We start from the raw sequence: 22,540 nt of genomic DNA, 5'->3' as shown, positions 1-22,540 counted from the left end.
ATATTTTTTTGCAGAAGAGGTCGACTATGCTAACTTTGCCACCAACACAATAACGCGCAAGAAGAAGGCGGTGGTCGCACTGCGCAACAATGACGTCAACCGCAAGCGGCCACACATCCGCATTGGCATGCCACAGGACTTCCGGCCCGTCTCCTCTATCATTGATGTGGACATCCTACCTGAATCTCACCGCCGTGTCCGACTGTATCGTCACGGCTCTGACAAACCCCTGGGCTTTTACATCCGAGATGGAACCAGTGTCCGTGTGACACCACACGGGCTTGAGAAAGTCCCAGGCATCTTCATATCTCGGCTGGTGCCGGGAGGATTGGCGGAGAGCACTGGACTGCTGGCAGTTAATGACGAGGTGCTGGAGGTGAACGGCATTGAGGTGACTGGAAAGTCGCTAGATCAAGTGACGGATATGATGATTGCCAACAGCCACAACCTGATTGTGACAGTCAAGCCGGTGAACCAGCGCAATAATGTGGTCCGCAGTAGCAGGATCTCTGGCAGTTCAGGCCAGTCATCTGACAGCAGCGGGTCAACTGGTTACCCGAGTTTGTCAGTAGCCTCAGTTGGGGTGATGTCCTCTGGAGCACATGGGTACCAAGACGACCTGGAAAGTGATGACGATGCAGATATTGTCATTGAGAGCAGCCTCAAGCGGCCATCTCAGAGGTCCAATGCTTCCCTAGCGTCCAGCTTGTCTCGCACGCATCAGCAGACGCCAACAACCGCCTCAGGCCCGGCGGCACCTCCCAGCCCTCCCACACGTCCCTCATCGGTGGTCTCCACTGCCTCCTTCCATTCCCAACCAAGCCTTAACGGAGGCTCCCACCATCACCACCACCAACACAGCAGCCTCAGCTACCAGCTCCACAGAGACCTGAACCTGCAGCACAACCCGCACCAACAGTCCCAGCACAGTCATCATCATCATGTACAGCCTCCGCATCACAGCAGCAACCCCGCCCTCCGCCACAGCAACGGCAGCCTGCACAAAATCCTCAGCTCCCTGAAAACGGACCCACGACACAGTCTTGCACTGCCCAGGGGAGGGGTGGAGGAGGACGGCACTGTCATTACTCTATAATACTTATAAAATTTCTGCACAGAGACAGAAACATCCCAACTGCTCAGAGACTAAAACTGGAACACCAGGCCGGATAAATATGAGCATGAGTGTGTTTTGTCAAGATACTAATTTTGTAACTTCTGTTTGTTTTTACAAGATGATTGGTTGATGATTGGAAGTTGCAAACCAGGAAACAAGAAAACTTAATGTATATATTTTTTGTATTTTTAAAAGTTCTTTTTGTCTTACATCAAAAGATTTGTACGTATGTAAGTAATAAGCATCAGAACAAAAAACTGTTTTTAGGCAAGTCCACTGTATCCTAGAATTCTGAATGTGGCAACAGCCTGATATCTTTTGTTAGTGACCACTTTTTATTATGATTCTTTTCATTCTTATTACTGGGACCAACTTGGGGTTTGCTTATGGATGTTTTTAAAGAGTAAATCTATATTTCTTATATTCTGATAAATGCTGTGTAGAGTATGATTTTTTTTTTTAATAGTTCTTTTATGCATTGATGATTGTGATCAAATCCTTGTATCTGTTCCAATAAATTATTCTAAGTCTCTCAATTTTGTAAATCTGAAATGTGATCTTTTGTTTTAGCATTTACATGTTTGATTCCATAATATTTGGACTGTGTGATTTAAAAGTCACTGATTCATTTAATTCTGGCGACACAACTACTTAACTAGCTAATTGGTTTTTAACCACTTATGGGCAAAAATTATTTTCCCTTAAGTTATTTTTTGGACTGAAAATAGTGCTGTATCGCATATCAGAAAATACCCCAAAACAAAAAAGAGAGGTAACTTGAGTCAAAAGGTTGAAAGAGTGGATAGAAATGTTAAATTGACAGATTAAAGTTTGTGTGATTCTATTTGTGTCTGTTTAACCTCATTTTAAATCTCCAATTTCATCACTTAGTTACAGTTGTGGGTACATAATTTTGCTATAATTTGATTTGTTTTTTACCAAAGAAAGATGCGAAGAACAAAGAAAAGCTTTATCTAAAATCCTTGCCTAAACATACAGCAGATGCATGTTAATGACAACAAACTGGACGAACAAAGACTTTGTGACGTCCCATCAAGATATTTCCAGCTCAACTTAGATTGACTTTGGAGGAAAATTATACAAGACATCAACATCAAACATCAGGATTTGGCATCAGCCCCTAAAAACCAAGAGTTCCTCTCTAGACATACCACTCACATCTCACCAGCATTTACCAACAGCAGCATCTGTAGACCAGTATGCATAGCCAAAAAATGTTATGCATGTTATAAGGGATGTGACTGCTTTTTGTGTTTGTGCTGAAACCATTCTGCAACTACAGTGAAAACAGCAAAGATAGCTTACAAAATATTTGGTGGATTTCCCCTTTTCCACCACCTCAGTGCCTACAACGAATTAGGTAAAATCACACTAATTACCCATGATTGTTCAAAGATGACAAGTAATTTAACTCAGAAAGCTGTAAAGCACTTTCATCGTCACTTTGACCTCACTACAGTCATGTAAATCTACAGCTTAGGCAGTAGAATTGTAAGGTTGAGGTGATATATTAGGTGCAATCATTTACAAAGTTTCATGAATTCCTTTTGCGCTCTACACATCACAAAGTGAAGACAGTATGTTACATTTTCCTTTTTCAGACACAACTGGTCTTTATCGTGCAATACATCCAACCTGGACATGCAGCAGTAGAGTTGCTCTCTTGGGTCAAAGGGCCTTCAGCAGCAACAAACTCCTTTCACCTCTCTGCTAATTAATGTTTATCTGCTGTGTTTACTCGGGATGCCACTCTGCTCAAACAGCTAATAGATCACAGACACCCAACTGGTCTGCTTTTGCTGTAATCAGCAGATTGTGGGATGTCACAATCCCACTATCCTGGATGTCATACAATCAATCTTTGCAATTGGTGCAAGTTTCAATCATGTGGCACCCTGCATCTGAAGTTATATTATCAGCAGAAGATATTGATTCGCAGTGAGTCCTTATTGTTAGAAATGAGAGTGTTCCTCACATGTGACACAGATGCTCTGCCAGAAAATTGGGGTTCCAAGTGTGGAATACAAGCCTTGTTAATTTTTTTTTTTTTAATGAGAAAATTCTACTCATTGATGTGCAAAAAATACTCAAATGATGTCAATTTAATGCCACCTGTGTCATTATCTTACTTTAGCATGTTCAAATGTGTGTTTTATATTGAGGAAAATTAATTGCTGCACATTCTCAAATAAATTGATTATTAGATAAGCTGTCAAATCAATTGATAATTCTTAATAAGCAATCATGACAGTAAGTAAGTATGAGTATTTTTTTAACGATATATTTTGTAAGTAGAAAGGTGTGATAAACTTAAACAACAGAGTATGTCCATCAGAACTGTGCAAACCACTAATGCCCTTTGCCATGTCATTATTTGGGCTGCCATCTGCTGGCTAAGATTACAATGACATGGTATTTCATGAACTGTGTAATACATCAACAATGTGTGAGACATGAGTATCACAAAATACTGACATTTGCACCTTACTACTAGAAAATGCAAAATTTCTGAAGACATGTGAGGTGTGCTGGCAACGTGGCGTGGCCGCCCCACAAAGCACACTCAAGCTGAAAGGTCAAGGTAAGTCAAAAGTCAAGGCGTGCCATCAACGACCACAAGGCGGCCCTGTGATGATAATAGAAATGCAGTTATGTTTTGTTAACAATAAGGCCATCTGTTCAATCCATTCCTCTTCTGGTGTCTTTTTTTATACAGCTACCATGCACAATCTTATAGTTAATATGTAAATATAAGTCACTGATTTATTTTAATCTACCTTTATCACTGCATTCTGTGTAAATATAACAGTAACAATAGAAAGAAATTAATGAGAAAATTGTCCAAATTAGTCTTTTTCAGATCACTTCCAATGTTTCAAACACTAAAATTATGTTCTGCAAAATGTAGAGGACTGCTCTGACTTGAATAAAAGACGGTCTGACCATGAAACAGCTATGACATTTACCGTTTAAAGGCATTATTGTTGTTATTTTTATTAATTCATTTATTATTACTTAAACTTAGTTTAACCTTGAAAAGCCTCACTGACACTGACAATCTTTTTTGCAGTGTCCTGGCCCAGAGACTGACTTGATTTGCAAAGGCTCTTTTCTTGATATACATTTTCCTAACTAATTAATTTTTGATAAACATTATAAAGACTGTGTGAAGATCACTGAATGGGGGGGGGGGGGGGGGGGGGGCTGCAGTCAGTCAGCAGTCTGACCTGAGGAGGGATGTATGGAGGTTTGAGGTAAAGGAGGACAACCAGAAGAATCTGGACGGATGTTGGACGGAAGTCAGCATGAATTAACGTAATATGATGAACATAAATTGTCTATTTATGAACCAATAGCAGTAAAGGTTTCATTCCTCACCATGTTGCACTGATGCATGATCAGCAAAATGGTACAGATAAGGATGCTGAGCAAGTCTGTAGCATTTAATACAATTACACCTGTAGGTGGCGCTACAAGATTTAAAAACTTGCTGCTGGAGCAGCAGCAGTAGTAGGAGCTCTCAACAACAATAGAGAGTTGGCACGTCTGCCTGGAGAGTGGAGTGTGATTTTTCACCCATTTGCATCCAGCAAGTCAATAGGTGAGTTCCTTTTTGTTCTGCTTGGTAGCATAGGAAAAATACATTATATTTTCAATCAATTTGACTTTTGCTATATGCCCTTACTTCTGGCCCTTACCATGCCATTTGATCACAACATCCAAAAAAATAAGCTGTTTTACTATTATATATTTCTTTGTTCAGCCTGTAATCTATTCTTTGAGATTTTTACTGACTTATTAGGCAATCTTCATTTTTTGGGGTTTTTACTGTTCTCGTAGTGAATTTTATTCTGATTAAATGCGAAAGGAGTGGCACTTGTATTCATTTTTGAAAAGAGACGCTTGCTAACTACCCAGATTATACCTTACATTAAATAATCTCTCATTTCAGTGGCAACTCAACATTTCCCCAGGACACAGCTCACCCAGATGAAATCCCAGGAGACCGCAACTTGCTACCCCCCCCCCCTTTTAACAGATTTTCAGGTAATATGGCTGCCTTGTTCATTTTACCCATTTTTCGCCTAACAACCCATTTTTTCCTACAGTCACCAAATCTTACTAATTTTATCCATTTCTCAATTAACACCCATCCCATATTCATTTTATCAAGTTTTCGGGACAATCGGAAGCCCTTTTCACTTTACCCATTTTTCGAGTAACACCCCCTCCCCCCTTACTCATTTGAACCATTTTTCGACTGAAACCCAGTCTTACTAATTTTACCCATTTCTCGATTAAAACCCACCCCATATTCATTTGATCAAGTTTTCAGGAAAATTGGAAGACCTTTTCATTGTACCCATTTTTCTAGTAACAAAAGCTGCCTCTATTATGGCACATACTTGTATTTCAGCCTATTAAAATTTCATTATTTGGAGTTTGACATTTGGGTACTGCGAACACCTCATTCAAAAGTGTTCCTAAAAATCCAGAATTTAAGAAATTTACCCTTACATCCTGCGATTTACATAGAATACATCCAGGCTCTGGTGGAGGTGGATAATGTACAGCGCCCTGCTGGAAGTGGGGAAATGTTAGGAGTCCATTTTTGGTAAAATACAGCTTCACCTTAATTTGGCGAGAAGTAGCAGTTAGCTTTATCTTAGTTCACCTTGTCCTTGCTGAAGGATGGTGGTATTCGAAAGATTTTTAGAGTAACATTCCTTCCTTACTCATTTTACCCATAGAAAATGAGTAAGGAGATGTATAGATAGATCACAGTGATCTTGCACTTCAGTTGGACTCTGAAGAAGACATATATGCTCTCCAGACATTTGTCTTCTTGAAAACTTAACACTGCAAGCTGATCTGTGAGCTCCAATTTCTCTTTCCTCAAGTTAAAATAACTAGTAACCTTGACAATTAACCAAATTTACTCCAGGAGAGCAGCATAAAACATAACACTATGAAATAAGATGCCATGTTTCACAAAAACATAATGAATGTCTGAATGAATGTCTAGCATGATGACAATTAATGCAATACAAACAATATTCTGTTTGATACATCAAAATATCACACATGCAAAAACTGAAAATCATGAAGTTGTAAGACTTTAGTTGACTGTGTTTATGCATTTCTATTCTATTGTTGTATCAAACTATTAATGAATGTGTTGCATTAATTGTGATCATGGTAGTAGCTTGTTAACTTTTTGTGGAACCTAGTAGCACCTAATATGCACAAATCTGTTAATGACATATATGTGTTTGTATTTTAAATAGTTTCCCTGGTAGAGCAGGTTCTTGTGTTGACACCAATGACCCACCAGGTCATGAACTATCTGCCAAACGACCACTGTATTGGAAAAACATAAGAGAGCACCACATCTTAGAGGTCTTCTACCAAGTGACATCATTATGACATGCTTGAAATTAACATTTTTGGACAAGCATCCCACAGAATAATTCATCTCAACTCGTCCCCCTAAAGGACACAGGCTGAGGGAACACGTGGTCCTCTGCTCCAAGGGGTGTGTGTGTGTGTGTGTGTGTGTGTATGTATGTGTGTGTTGTACATGGAAAGATCAGCAGATGTTTTTGTCTGATATCACAACATAGGAAGTCAAACATTACACAACACCCTTGTCCTGTTGAATAATATTTGGTTACCTATTGGTACATATTTTACACACAGAGTGTATAGAATAGAAGTTCCTGCAGTTTTCATTAAGTAATCAGGACAAGTGAATCCATGTAAAAGCTTGGAACTGTTGAACCAAAGACAATGCAAACATTCAAGGTTTCTACAAAACTATAAATCTAAATATAAAACCAAAGGAAAAATGTGCTTCTCAACATGCTTAAAGCTAAACATACACTGTATGTTGTCAGTAACTGTATCAGCAATACTGTAAATGAAATTGTGAGGGTGGAAAATGTTTATATTTTGCTTGGCTATTGGTTAATCTTTGATCCTAAAGTGACATGAAATTGGATTTTAACATGATATTATATTGGGGAATGAAAGACCATCATACCTATGCAAACATCTCCATCACCTTCATGACAAGAGCAGCCATAGATGAACCTCTCATATGCAGGAAGCTGAGGAGGAGGCGGAGTTTAAGGGTACAGCAGAAAGCACTGCAAACAGCCACAGCGTTATTCTTTTTACTATCACTAGATGGCACCAATGTAAGACATTTTTAATTTTTACACACAGTGGCCTTCAGTTTCAAGTACTCCGACTGCTACAAAAAGCATCATACATTGAGTAAAGCACTTTAAATTGTCTTTGTGTAATGAAATGTACTGTATAAATTAACTTCTCTTGCCTTGCCAAAGCTATGGGCGATAGAAGTTTTAGAAAGGATGATGAAGACGAGGTTCAGGATAAGTGGTCGAAGGGTGGAGGACATCCAGAAGATGATGCAGGAGGTGCTCAGTCCATGCAAAGAGGAGAACTCCTCCTGAACATGAACCTGCAGAGTGAAGCCCTGCAGATTTTGTGGAAAAAAATAGAGACGTCCATATTGTCAGCTGTTCACCAATGTAATGTCTTCCCAAAACCCATGTTTGCATTTGTTTGTGGACTTAAACTGATACCTCATTTCCTTATTGTGTAATCCTTGTTACTGTTGGCATTGTTTTGATATTTTTGCTACAAACTGACAATGTGATTTTGTGTATTTCAGCTACTTGCCTGTAAACAAAAATAGATCATAAAAAAGAATAATGTTCAATTTAGAACCTTTATTACAATAAAGTCATCTATAAAGGCAGAGATCTGAATTCAAAATAGGTTAGTTAGTTAGGTTAGGACATACAAACAAACACACACACACACACACGCTCCTGCAGAAAAGCCATCTCTTGAGATTTCTGTTTAATTTCACTGTATCTACGCACCCTAAGCATGCCTTTTAGGAGGTGATTGTGAACAATTTTTCCTCTTAAATTAAATTTGTCATTATTTTCTTTGCTTAAGCCTGTCAGGATTGCAACTACTACAGGCCTTTTTCACAGCAAACATTTTGACTTGACATAGTAGGTATAAAGCCATCGTTAATCTAATAAGATTAACAATGGCTCTGTTCTATTCAAGTGTCCCAGTAAGTCATGACAGTGTCACAGTGAGCCTGTCTGCACAATATCCGAAACCTGGAACTGAAGCAGATAAACTGAATTCAACCGCCATTGATTTTATTATTTAAACCTGTGTAGTTAATCAATATATAAAATGTTAAAAGATTTGAATATTTAGAAATTATACTGATTTTTTTTTTTGTTGGCTGGTCAAAGATTTCTTTTAGGGGGGTGCACTCATGATCATTGACTGTATGCTCACGACCTCAACATTTCTGAAATCCTGCAAGCTACAGCCATGAATACAGTATATCGGTACATCATCTGGCCAGAAACTTACTTGTTTTTTCCATGACTTTTGTACACCTCATCTTACTTGGAACTTCACTTTCCTTGACATCAACTGAACATTAAGGTCACCACCAGCTTTCCTGCATTTTAAAGGGTCAGTCCACTCAAATTACACACACACACAAAACAAAAAGTTCTCATATTCTCTCACCTACACTGGTTGGTATATAGTGCTACAGTAAAGCTGTGTTTTTTTGTCATTTGAGTGGTTTCTCCTTTTGCAGAAATAATCCAACGGCGTAGTCAACGGCGTATTGTGTGACATTGTCTCTGGAAAGAAATGTTTTTGTTGAAGTTTTTTTAAAATATAGTTTTTGCTATATCTCATGTCATGTTTGCATCTGCATGTTCACTCAAGTTGCACTTTCTGTCCCTATTAAATATTTTGGGTAATTGTATAAACAATGTATTTCTGGTAATGATATGTTATGACTATTTTTAAGTAGAAAAGCCTAACCAGGGACAGGGGTCGCCAATTAGCCTTGGCTAGAAATCCTATATGCAATACATCTGTGTCATGTGACTTTAACCTGTTACAATGGGGGGTTTTTTGCATCGTCCCTGAAAAACAAATAAATTACAAAAAAATAAAAAATTGTTTGATTTGTAGTTTCAAAAACAGCTACATCGTGTTACATGCAAAGAAATACTGGTGAAGTTTTATACAATCACTATGACAACATCTCTTATACAAACTTTTTCTGTGACACTGTAAATTGCAAATCGCCAATTATTTATTTAATGCACTGAGCACTACAAATAAAATTCCATTTGTCTTGATTGTATCTCAAAACCTTGGCTAATAAAACCACATCTGTCTGATTGGCTAGATACCAATAGACATATAAGTGAGAAAATATCTCTTTTGTAATTTGGGTGAACTGACCCTTTAGATTTTCTTTAAACATATCAGAAAAATGATGGAATATTACCAACTGTGTATGAATTCTGACTGAAAAGTAATTTTATAAAATCTTCACAGCATTATCATTGATACTAAGACCCCAAAACAATGAAAGTAATTCTGTTTCCTGGTTATAAAGTGTGACATTGTCTTGCATTTCTGTCTACTGATAATCTCTGTGGTATCTGGTCACCCATACTGGTTTGGACCTAAAATTGAAACTCAGTAAGGAAAAGGATACTCTGTCATTCACTGTGTGTAACAGGCTGTGATTGGAGTTTGCTGCTGCAGTGCACTTGGAAGAACTCCCCTTTATCCAATCAGCTCGAGGCATGCATGAGTCACTTCCTGATGTTTACTCCCTTATATGGCAAGAGGGGTGTGTCTTTATTCGACTAGGGAGGAAAATGGTGGAACGTAAAGACGGACAGCTTCAGTAGACAGAAGGATACCAACAATTTTATCTCTGGTGAGTAAACATCTGCTGCCTCATGGCTTTGTAATCTGTGCTCTGAAGGAGGTTTGAATTCTGTGTGATAGCTGAGTCAGCTGGGACTGATTGAATGCAAGCAAAGTACATGATTTATGTGTATATGTGTGTGTGGTTGGGAATCAGGAAATGAGAGAAACTGGCTTAAAAACACAACAGTACCACATCTTGAGTTAAAGTTAAAGTTTCCAAAAAGCTTCTGTATCTTATTTGAACTGTTAAAGAAGACGGATGAAATGTTGGGACTTGTAACCATTTGTTTATTTCCAGTCTTTCTTGTTACTATGAAGACACACCCACTGTTGTCCCTGAGTTATTTTTCCTGAAGAACAGCATTGAGAAGGATGATTAATGTCAGAACTATGAGAAACATTAATTATATTGGATTTGAGTCTGCAGTCTCAGGAACTAGTAGAAGATCGAGCCTACTGAAGTGCTTCATTATAAACAATGTTTTATAAAAATGATTTCCCAAAACACAATACTTTGCTTTATCTTCATCTGCAATGATAAGTTGATTAATCAGTTAGTTGATGGACAAAGAAATTAACAGGCAACTATTTTGAATGTTGAATAATTGTCTGAGTAATTTTTTAATGCCAGAAATTCACTTTTCCAACTTCTCTGATGTAAACCTTTGCTAGATTTATAGTCCTTATATGATATTAAACTAAATATCTCTGGGTTTGGACTGTTGGTAGATAAAAAAAAAGCAATTTTAACATGTCAACTTGGCTTTTTTTTTTTTGTGATTTCTCGAGAAAATAATTTAAAGATTGATGAAAATATTTGTTACTTCCAGCCCCAGTTTTCCCCCTCTGCTCACGTGCCGAAGCTTTTTATCATTACAGAAAACAGAGGCCTTCATTGACACCTGTTGCCAGTAACGTTAGCATGTAAGATGACACCATTTTCAATATGGCAAATGTGCAGCAGCTGGTGACATGAGGTCTGTGGGCTCAGCAACCTGAGAGTCAGCTTTGTGCTTAATTTTTATGGTAATCCCAGAAGAAAAAAACATTTGAGAACCTCTGTGACCGATAATTCTATTAAAGATCTGGTTGGTTTATTATATCCAGAAAGGTTTTGGCCAGACACTGAAGGTACCAGGCAGAGTATGGATTCAGTTTTATAGAACATGTGTTGCTTTTTTCTTTCTTTCCAGCCTCAAGAGTGTCTGTGTTGACCTTAACGTGGCAGAAGAAAAGCAGCAGTGATGGCTGATGCAGGACAGATCAAGAAAACTGCAGCCAAGGTGTTGTGCTGCGTGGAAAAGGTGTCCTCCTTCGCCTCCTCCATTGACCCCATCTTTGGCATCGTCTCCTCTCTGGTCGGGGTTGCTCGCAAGGGCCTGATGGACGAGGAGGGCCACGCTCTGGACAAGGACTTCCAGGCGATCCACACCAAACTGGAGAGCATCTCCCAAAAGAACCAGCAATGCCTGAGACAGATCCGCATTGACGAGGTGAACGAAACCTACGGCAAGTATGAGGAGTACATCAAGCACCAGTACACTGCCTTCAACAGCATGGTGGCGCAGATGAAGAAAGATCCAGATAACACAAAACGCTACATGGAGACCTTCGAGAAGATTTATGAGAGAGACAAGAGTGACATGAGCCTGGATGTGTACTACCGCGGTGTGATGGGTATCAACTTGCTGTTTGGAAGACCCCTGCTGAAGGTGTACCTGGATAACTGTGATGGCAACCGTGAGATCATGGAGCGCCGCTGTTCACACATCACTCACCTGTTCCACATGGGTCTCATCGCCCTCATGGCCTACACAGCAGTTACAGAGGATGACGAAGATGAGGTGCGGGAGAAGTGGGCCAAGAGGGTGGAGGATATCCAGATGAAGATGCAGGAGGTGCTCAGTCAGTGCAAAGACAAAAACCCCTCCTGAACATAGACCAGCAGAGAGTGGATGTCTGCTAGGTTTGGAGGGGAACAGTACCAAAATGTATACTCTCAGCTGTGGACCAATGAGAAAAGACAAATCATGTTATAATATAAATATACATATACATATAATGTATAACAGAAGCCATATTCTCCTTTGTTTGTGCTTTTGAGCTCCACATGATATTGTTATTGCAGCAATTTGGTTATTATATCGATATTATATGTTATTGTTGTTGAAAGAGACCACTATGTTTCTGCTGTTATGTGTGACATGCCAATAAATGTGGAAGTTTTATACAATCTCTTCGACTAAAATATAGAAATTATTATCTGATTAAGTTGTATATTTGTGAAATCCATTTCATCTCTATTAAAACCAACAATTTACACATGAAAAAGTCATGCTGTACTAACATTTATTATAAGGCCTTCTATAAGGGCATGGATGAGTACTTAACATCCATACAACAAACACACAAACACATGCACAAACTTCCTTTTCTTGAAAAACCAGTTCTTAAAACATCAGTTGAATTCATCTAGCCCTGATTGAAACAAAAACTTCCTTTATCTCATTGCGTAACACAGTATATCTGCACTATGTGGAAAGGAGCCTTGCAACAGGAAATACAGTAATAATGTCTTTATGGTGTCAATACATAAGAAAATAGGTCACATTTAGAAGTAGTTTGACCAGGGGAAAATGACAAAAAAGAAAGATTAGGCAGGCCAATCTCACTGATCTCCAAACAAGCCAAATGTAGGACCACCAACTAGTTGTCATCATATCACAAGAAACTGGTAAACAAAGAGAAATCCCCAAAGGAAAAGAAGGGCAATTTCACAAGGAACCAATTGTATAAAGATGTTAAAACCTTCCTGACCCACTAGTGGATCAATCATTTCAAAACTGTTAAAATATTTTTAATTGTAGTGATCCAAATGTTTCCAAAGATACCAAATGTGTCAGGCTGAATTTGGGCAAATTTGAATAAAATGATGTACAAGATATTTATTATTTTCCCATGTGATGGTATGGTGCAGCTATAACAATATGGAGTCTTGGGTTTGAAAATGTCACAAAGTGTAAACATCATACCGCTTCAATGAAGAGCTGAAACAGGCTGTGGAGATCCAAAGTGTTTAGATTAGTGTCTAGATTAAAATACATTTTAGAAATAAAAATTCCAATGAATGAATACAGACAAAATATAAAACATAATATAACATGTTTGCACAAAAGGTAATATACTATACTTTACTGTAGCACTTTATCTTATCTAGTCCTCTCCAAAATTCATTTTTTTATTGATTTTATTGTTACAGTGTCTGTGTGTATCGTCATTGTTTATCTGTGCTCTGCTGCAAGCCGAATTTCGCTGAACTGAATTGAACTAACATAATCTAATAGCTATAGGGACAGTCAATCCCATAATTGGTCAACAGTCAACGTGAAAAATGTTGTTGAGAAATAAGAGTGAAAAACTCTGCTATTGAGAAAAGAAGAAGAGCTGGGTTTTGGATTATTTTACAATTTCAGAGTTATGTTATATATTTTGTCTGCATATAATCAAATAATTACTCATTTCCTGGTGTTGCTTTATTTATTTTATAGGCTACTGAACACTTTGTGACTCTAAACCAGTGGTTCTCAAACTTTTTCATATCAAGAACCCCTAAACTGACACAAATTAGACCACAGACCCCCATTGACAAGATTTTGTCCTAGGGTCCCTCATCTGATAAGATTTTGGCTCTTAGATGTTTTATTACACAAAGTGTATGAAACTCATGACCAAAATAGTCATACATTCTGTCATTGTGTTACTTATGGATGGAATTATAGTGGTAATAAATTATTACCCTTTATGCAAGGGACCCCCTGGAACCCACTCAAAGACCCCTGGGGGTTCCCGGACCCCACTTTGAGAACCACTGCTATATACTATAGAAAAACAGAGAAATTAAAATGTTACTAATAAAACACTCTCACCAAAAATCAGTAATTTAATCAGTAATTTTACAATATCCTTGTAATGTTCCTATATTTATCATATTATTGTATTCATATTATAATGACCCCTTGTTTTAGTAGTATAGTCCACATCATTAGGTCCGTAGGCCCAATATCCCGCTAGAATGCATTTTACATCCGGTCCAGAAGTACTCAAACTAAAAAAACTACTTGCATCTAGGCATTACATCCTAAAATACTCTGTAATATATAACGTTTCTCTTCGTCAGCCCGCACTGACTCCCCCGCACCGCCAGAGTTCTCTGTTGTCCAACTGGAGCTGCTGTAAGTGAACGTAACGTGACTCCTCTATTTGTCTCTGCAGCCCAGCCCCAAATTATGGGCCTGCGACTACTTCAACACAAATATCTGCTGTGGGAGTTCAACTGGATCAGTGTCCCGGCTGAGGACTGTCACATTTAACACCGTGAGGGCCGACGTAAAGACGGAGTTTGTGGAAAGCTGTTTGAGGAAAACGTCGCGTCCCTTTCGGTAAGTTTCAGCGGCTCAACTAGCGGAAAAAGCGGTAGCATCCCGGCTACAACTGTTGATTCAGTTAAAAAAAAAAGTTGTTTGGTGTGAAGAAGAATATATATCAACCGTGGATAGAACCAGTAATTCAATGTGTAATGTAAAATACAGTATATAACATACAATAATTGTTTAAAGACAACAGAGCGTTTGGTTTCCGGGGCGTGACCCTCCTCTGAACTCAAGCTGATTTCTGAACTGATGCTTATTAATGTGTTAACCACAGCCGTCAGATGAAAGTTTTATTCGCTTCTATTTTATTTCATTTCTCTTTTACATTGTTGATCGCTGTACACAACACTTGCAGTCAACATTTGTCCTTAGAGTGGATAAAACCTGTTATTGCAGACACCTGCAAAATGCATTAACTACACACATTACTCATGATGCAAAATGAAAGAAGCAAAGCTTTCAATGTATTTTGATGTCTTATAACAGCAACCATAAGGCATCACAGGTACGATCTTAACACTCAGTATCAAGTGTCTCAGGTTGTATAAGCTTTATATATTGTGCATGAAAAGTTATAAATATAATGTATTACATTTATAAAGAATTATAACCATAATGTACATCAAATGTTGTTAAGTTCATTTATCAAGTTAGTTGACTTTTCTAACCAAGGTTAATGAGCGATGATTATTTGGCTTTTCGTGTCCACACAAATAATATTTTCTGAGACATCAAGAACACTCAGTCCTAGTTGAGATTATGGCTGAAACTAATAATTGTTTGTTATTTTTGATTAATCAAATTTTTGTTGTCTCGATTAACTGAGTAGTTGTTTGCTCTATCAAATGTCAAAATTAGAGCTGCAACGTTTAATTGCCAACTGATTTGACAGTTGATTAAAAGTTGTGAGCCAAATTCTCTGGTTCCAGCTTCTCAGATGTGAATATTTTTTCTGGTTTCTTTAGTCCTCTGTTATAATAAACTAAATATCTTTGGGTTGTGGTTGTGATTGGGACAAAAGAAGACATTTAAGGACATCATGTTGGGCTGTGGGAAGCAGCCATTGACATTTTTCACCATTTTCTGACATTCTATGGACCGAACAACTGATCGGTTAATCAAGAAAATACTTGACAGATTAATTGATAATGTAAATAATCATGAGTTGCAGCCCTACTGAAAATAGTGAAAAATTGCTGTGTTGTTGCAGTTTCCCAGTGCCCGAGGTGACATCTTCAAATCGCTTGTTTGATCCAACCACCAGTCCTAAACCCTAAAATACTTAGTTTACTTAGTTTACTTTACTGCTATAACACAAAGAAAAGCGAATCCTCAAATCTGAGAAACAGGAGCAGTTTATGCTTGAAATATGACTTAAATTAGTATTTTACTATCAGAATAGTTGGTTATCAATTTTCTGTTGTTTCTCTATGATTCAACTAATCATTTGGGTTCTAATTAAGATCAACCTGTATGAAAGCATTAACAGATAATCCGGCTCTGTTATCAAATAAAGACTATAGTGAGTTAGAGATGAACAGCTATATTGAACCGGGATATAAACAAGCTGGATGTCAGTGTTGTTGGAATGAATTTACTCCGCTCATCAGTCCTGATAACATTTTCTTCCCCTGTGATTGTGTGTTTCAGGCATGCCTCTCCACAGCATTTGGCCCTTGTGTAGGATGTTTTGTCGGGAGTGAGGAAAAGTCAGCACGATGGGCAACGAGGACAGCCTTGAGGATGTGTTTGTGGCTGTCATTCGCCCAAAGAGTCAAGTCAGCCTGAGCTCAAAGGAGTACAGAGCCAAAGCCTATGAGGTAAATGTGCCGAGTCTGACAGTTGATGTCATGCTCTCCTCAACATTTAGTCCAAAACTACAGGAAAAAGCTAGACGTTAACAGTTGTTAGTTTGGTCTTATTTAAATTTTCTTGAGAAGTTAACGTAAAACTGACAATTAACAGAATTTCTTAAATTAACATCATAAATCCTGACCAGCTGACGACAGTTAATAACCTAAACTCATTAATAATGCAATTTTCAATAAATAAATGTTCTTACATTGAAAATGTGGACAGCTGCAACAGCCAATGACATCTAACCAGATATTCAACCCACCAGTCCAGAGATTTTATCTCACTGTCAGTTTCCATGTTTCCTCTGGTGTCTGTGAAGATCCTGTTGAGTGAAGTGCCTTTGGAAGGGAAGGAGAAGAAAAGAAAGAAAGTCCTCCTGGCGACAAAGATCCATGCAGGAGGAGACAAATCCAAATCCATTTTGGATTATGTTGATGAAACAATCAGACCAATATCCAATAACCAAGGCTTCATAGGTAAGTGTGGGACTACTGACTTTAATTAAAACCAGTGGTTCGCAACCATTTTTTGGGAAAGCAAAGGTTTACTCACAACCCCTTGTTACTGGTTGCGTATATTTATGAGATGCAGGCAGTGCAACCAAAGGCTGAAGTCTGCTTCTCAGACTGCTTGTTTCATTTTAATAGTTTTTTATAATTGTCCAGTATTTCACAGTAAAAATCCTTTTCATTGTCATGGTTCCCTTCAGATTTATCCTGACGCTCAGGTTGGGGACTGCTGGTTTAAACACAATTTTGTCTTTTAGGAAAACGTGTGGTGCACATGAAGAAATTCCCCCTGGATGGAGACAATGAAGGGAGAGAGGCCTCGCTTTTTGTTGTGCCAGTCAGTGTTAAAGGTGAGCAAAACACAATAAATCTGATTCCACAGTTTTTGTAGCTCAGCAGTAAATTAATGAGTCATTCTGAACAGACAACAGCAAGCCTGTGTATAGTGCCGGGAGCCCGAGCTTCTACTGCTTCCAAGACATCATGCGGGTGTGCAGTGAGACCAGCACCCACTTCTGCCCCAGCACCTCCAAGATGCTCCTGGCCTTAGACAAGTGAGGATATATATTTGGTCTTCCCTTTGCCAGGAAATAGCACTGGGAAGTAAAACAAGGCTTTAACATTGCCTCTTTTACCTCCATAGATGGTTAGCGGAGCAGCACACTGTGCCTCACGCCATCCCTGCTCTGTTCCGGCCAGCACCCATGGAGCGGGTAAAGACTAACGTGAGCAACCCGGCCTACAGCAGCGAAGGCAAACTGAGTGATGAAGGTCTGCACATGGGCTACACTGCCCTGGAAATCAAGAGCAAAATGATGTCCCTGGAAAAGGCGGACATGTGCATCCTTAATCCGCTCTATGGCTCTGATCTGCAGTACACCAACCGGGTGAGAGACTTAAAAAGTGGTGTTTATTTAAAGGGAAATGTTTCTAGATTAGGACCTCTGGTGGGTTTTTTTAATACCGGAAGAGACTTGAAAGACTAGAAAATGAATAAATTTACTGTTGGAAGATTTCAACTAAAGTCCAAGAGACAGTTCTAATATTTTCTGAAAAATCTGAAGGAATAATTTGACATTTTGAGAAAAACACTCATTCGCTTTCTTGTTGAGAGTTGGATGAGACAATGTGAAAACAGGCCAAGAAATAGTCCAATTCGATTTTTGTTTGGATTTATTTAGAGGACCTGGTAAGTGGGTTTTGTTTCCTTTGGACAGAGCCAGTCAAGCTGTTCCTACATGGTTCCAGTCTCGAATAAAAATGCTGTTAATTAATCATATAAACTTAGCCCCTTTTTCCTTGTTCTGCATGCCTGTCTGGCCTTTTATTTGTAGGTGGACAAAGTTATCATCAACCCATACTTTGGGCTTGGAGCGCCGGACTATTCCAAGATCCAGATCCCGAAGAGGGAGAAGTGGCAGCACAGTCCCAACTGTGTGACAGAAGACAAGTGAGTTATTCTTACATGAATCACACTGTCACCTATTGTCATATTCCTCTTATTTGTGTGTCTAATTTCTTCTCCTTTTGGGGCATCCTGTAAAGTCAGCAGGATAGTGTGAATTTCATCTGTTCCTTTCCACCTCATAAATGTCTTACTGTATAAACAATCAACACAAACTCCTTTCTCCACAGGGAGCGTCAGTGGGTGGATGACTTCCCCCTCCACCGCAGTGCCTGTGAAGGAGACACAGAGCTGCTCTCCAAGCTTCTGGACAGCGGCTTCTCAGTCAAGCAGCTGGACAGCGACCACTGGGCTCCCATTCACTACGCCTGCTGGTGAGTCTGACGTTCATCCAACTGCCCAAAAAAGTCAGAAGTATCCATAAGTGTTTTTTATTTTCTTCAACTTCAGTTTATCTTGTTCATGATGAGTCGTGATTAAGTCTGACATCTGTGTGGTTCCCTTTAGGCACGGTAAAGTGGAGGCGACCAAGCTGTTGCTGGAGAAAGGTAACTGTAATCCAAACTTGCTCAACGGCCAGCTCAGCTCCCCTCTGCACTTTGCAGCCAGAGGAGGCCACGTAGAGATAGTACAGCTCCTGCTGCAGCATCCTGAGATTGACCGGGTACGATTAAGTTATGTTGCTGTGGATCATTATTAACAAGGAATTAATATTTATTTGTACATCATACATGCGCTATTTTTCATCAAGAATGATTTATTTCCTTTTGAATAATAAAATCAATAATGTGTTTATTACTTGTCAAATTGTTTACTTGATATTCATTACACTGGACTGTGTGATATTGGGAAGTTAAATGTAATGTAAATTTGACTTATGTAGTAACGGCTTCGTATTGTAACTGATATAAAATGACCATAATAAATCTCATGATGTAATTACAGTTGTAAACAATAAAATGGTAAATATTGATATTGACTTCCCCACCAACAGCACATAGAGGACCAGCAGAAGAGATCGCCTCTGCAAGTGTGTGAGGAGAACAAACAGAATGAATGGGAGGAGACGGTGAAGCTTCTGCAGCAAGCCAACAGCAAACCTGTGAGTCACACATCAGACTTTTATCGCAAACATGTCGCAAAGAAAGGAGGACGGAAAGGAACAAACTACCAATAACAGAGCAGCATATGTCCTAATTTTTTGAGGCTATTTGGTACAGTACCTAAAGGAATTGTATATATTGTGTATATTCAATTCTATGTGAAGAAAAGTATGTGTATGAATACACACATGATGCAGGAGTGTGCGAGTGCTTTAGGGGCACGACGTTTATTCTGTTTCTCTTATATGACTCCACTGCAGTTAAGTCTTCTGTTCACTAGATGGTGCTATTTCCTCAAGTATAGACCCAGGTGTCCACCAGAATCTGACTTTTTGTATCAAAGGACTAAGCTATGTCTCACTTGGTTTTGTCTGTATGTTTTTTTGTTCCGCAGTATGAGAAGGTGCGAATCTACCGCATGGATGGCTCGTATCGCTCTGTGGAGCTGAAACACGGCAACAATACAACAGTGCAGCAGATCATGGAGGGAATGCGTCTTTCTCAGGAGACCCAGCAGTACTTTACCATCTGGATCTGCTCCGAGAACCTCCGTAAGTCCACACATTAAAAAAAACAAACACTCCCAAATGTATCCAAAATACCAACCTGCTTAGTTAATTTTACGGGAGAAGCTTTTGATCAAACTTTTTTTCTTTACATCTTAAGACGTTTGATCAGTTGTTGCATCATACATTCTTGAATTAGTAGCCTTTCCTGTTGTCATGGCAAACCTACGTTGCAGTAACGGTAATGTGCATGTGTGTTTGCGTACACGTGTGACAGACCTGCAGCTGAAGCCGTACCACAAGCCCCTGCAGCACCTGCGGATCTGGACAGAGATTGTGACGGACCTGACGGTGCTGGATCCTCAGAGGGAGACACCTCAGCTCTTCCTACGCAGGGATGTTCGGTTGCCTCTAGATGTTGAGAAAAAGGTAGCTCACATCTATAAGAAGCTATTTGTTTCTGATTTATTGTATATATGTTATTTAGATGTCAAGTATTTGAGAACGATTCCTCACTCCACCACTTACTGTTTTGTCCCAGGTGGAGGATCCGCTGGCCATCCTCATCCTGTTTGATGAGGCGCGTCACTGCCTCCTGAAGGGCTTCTTTCCTGCTCCTGACACCAAGCTAATCACACTGGCCAGCCTACTCCTGCAGATCATCTACGGCAACTATGAGAGCAAGAAGCACAAGCAAGGGTTCCTCAAGTAAATGACCGTTTATAAATTATATTTCTGATTAAATACATAGTGGACATATTTGATGGTGAAATATCATTTCTGTCTTACGCACTATCAGAAAATTGCATTGATTACTTGTTACCAGTTAAATGCTGTGTTTTTGAAGTGCAGAAACATCTTGAATACTGTTCAAGTTTGTGTTTTTCTCTGTTTTTTCCAATAGTGAGGAAAACTTGAAGTCAATTGTGCCGATATCTAAGGTGAAAAGCAAAGCTTACCACTGGACCAACAGGATTCTTCACGAATACAAAGTAAGCTTGAATTTTTCATCCTAAATATTCCTTTCACCGTTTAAATCAAATCACACTACCCCCTGAGGTTACTCAAGGCTTTTTTCCCCTCCCTCACTCTCTGACAGGCCTTGAGCACCAGTGAGGGGGTGAGCAAAGAGATGCACCACCTGCAGCGACTCTTCCTGCAGAACTGCTGGGACATCCCGACATATGGAGCAGCCTTCTTCACGGGTCAGGTCTACACGAAGGCCAGCGCCAGCAACCACAAAGTCATCCGTGTCTACGTCGGGGTCAACACAAAGGGTCTGCACCTCATGAATATGGAGACAAAGGTATCCCACCAAGCTTCAAGTATACGCCCAAATTTCCTATGTGATCTGCGTGATGTAAAGCTTCATGAGAAAAGTTTTTCTAAAGATTTGAACCTATACAAATATATATTAAATATATTATTTAATTAAACTAATCCACAGTGAAAATTCAGTCCTTACCCACCCTCATATCAAAGTTTGTTAAAGTTTGTAACTAGAGGAAATTTTTCAAACCTGCTATTTTGCCGTACAAGTTGCTCGGACAGTTGAAGTGGGTAATTGTGCTTAATAATTTGTAAGCGGGGAAAAATGAACACTACAGGCTTATATTTAATAGTCTATTCCTGTAAGCGTAGTGTGGGCTGGAACATCTCTGTTAATGGTTATTGTTCATGATTTCAACAAGTTAAAGATTGATTTTAAGATTTTTTTCATTGTTTTAATTTAACATTTTGAATGCATGTTCAGTATAATAATTAACTTTTGCACTCCCAGGTCCTTCTCATCAGTTTAGAGTACGGCACATTCATGTGGCAGCTTGGACACGCTGACCAGTACTTCCAGATACACAGTGGTGAAAACAAAATGAACTTCATTGTCCACACAAAACAGGTAACGGCTCAAGGTGACCATTTAAGTGGTTCAACATTGTTTTCAAAATATATTGTAAAAGGAATTGTAGTTAAATAGAATTATAATTTATATAAATTATAAAGGTTTATATTTTGACAATCTTCTCAGGAGTGACAATTTAAGTTTGAAATGTTTATGTGTTGTAATGAATATGTTCAAGTTGAAGTATGAAAGTTGTCTCTTATGTTAATTGTTTATTCACAGGCTGGCCTTATTGTGAAGCTTTTAATGAAGCTGAGTGGACAGATAACCCCAAATGATAAAGGTGCATCAGACAAATATGCCTATGGCTGAAAAACTGATGAAGACAACACAGCTGCCAAAGATCTCAGCGCAGGTTCTTCTTACTGACTCTCATCTGACTGCAGTAACTCTGGACGGAGGGCAAAGCCGCTGGTCTCTCCAAAAAGGCCTAATTTTGTATATTAGTCTTACAGAAGTATTTCAAAACTTCACATTTTGTGTGTTTTTGATGAGTCCTATATTTTCATTGCATGTAAATATGTTTATTTAATGTTTTGTTTTAATAAACTGAATAATGTATGAATAAGAATGTATTGGTCTTTTTGTTGGTAATTTTTAATCTTTATAATCTTAAAAACAAACAAAATATGAAACTTTTTTTCAGAATTTGGCTGAAGGATGGAAAATTATAACATGACCTGTTGAGGCAAATGACTTTAAACCAAGGGAAGTAAAATAATAACCTCTACAAAGGAATAGTATTTGCTTTGTACCGTCTAGACGCAACACAGAAATTAAAGTCAGAGACAGCTCTAGAGTTTGATAAACTACTTGATGGTAGAAAATTAATTTTAGGTGATACAGAAGGTGCAATCATGTAACGCACTGCTTAAAATAAGAAA

General features: G+C 38.8%; 3 protein-coding genes across 3 annotated transcripts in view; all 3 read left to right on the top strand.

Moving 5' to 3' along the window:
• pard6gb (par-6 family cell polarity regulator gamma b) overlaps nt 1-1,653 on the top strand; it is a 34,062-nt gene extending 32,409 nt beyond the window's left edge. Inside the window, exon 3 of the mRNA XM_067612858.1 lies at nt 15-1,653. Within this exon, the coding sequence (XP_067468959.1) occupies nt 15-1,096 (1,082 nt within the window). The 3' untranslated portion in view covers nt 1,097-1,653. The remainder of the gene's footprint in view (nt 1-14) is intronic.
• Nucleotides 1,654-9,834: 8,181 nt separating this feature from the next.
• Nucleotides 9,835-12,181, top strand: rpz2 (rapunzel 2). Its single transcript, XM_067612857.1, has 2 exons — nt 9,835-9,953; nt 11,140-12,181. Exon 2 carries the CDS (start codon nt 11,191-11,193, stop codon nt 11,878-11,880), a length of 690 nt encoding a protein of 229 aa, XP_067468958.1. The 5' UTR covers nt 9,835-9,953; nt 11,140-11,190; the 3' UTR covers nt 11,881-12,181.
• A 1,994-nt stretch (nt 12,182-14,175) lies between these two features.
• On the top strand, nt 14,176-22,093 carry krit1 (KRIT1 ankyrin repeat containing). The gene is made up of 17 exons (XM_067612856.1): nt 14,176-14,385; nt 16,027-16,196; nt 16,553-16,709; nt 17,000-17,092; nt 17,167-17,296; nt 17,386-17,629; nt 18,077-18,192; nt 18,378-18,521; nt 18,655-18,811; nt 19,142-19,249; nt 19,645-19,801; nt 20,034-20,185; nt 20,298-20,464; nt 20,661-20,748; nt 20,856-21,062; nt 21,537-21,653; nt 21,879-22,093. The coding sequence occupies exons 2-17, from the start codon at nt 16,095-16,097 to the stop codon at nt 21,966-21,968; spliced, it is 2,229 nt and encodes a 742-aa protein (XP_067468957.1). The 5' UTR covers nt 14,176-14,385; nt 16,027-16,094; the 3' UTR covers nt 21,969-22,093.
• The last annotated feature ends 447 nt before the right edge of the window (nt 22,094-22,540 follow it).

This window comes from Thunnus thynnus, chromosome 15, assembly GCF_963924715.1.
Source record: "Thunnus thynnus chromosome 15, fThuThy2.1, whole genome shotgun sequence".
NCBI classification, from domain to species: domain Eukaryota; kingdom Metazoa; phylum Chordata; class Actinopteri; order Scombriformes; family Scombridae; genus Thunnus; species Thunnus thynnus.
The sequence above is the reverse complement of the archived record's forward strand: the minus strand, read 5'-3'. Positions and strand labels throughout refer to the sequence as shown.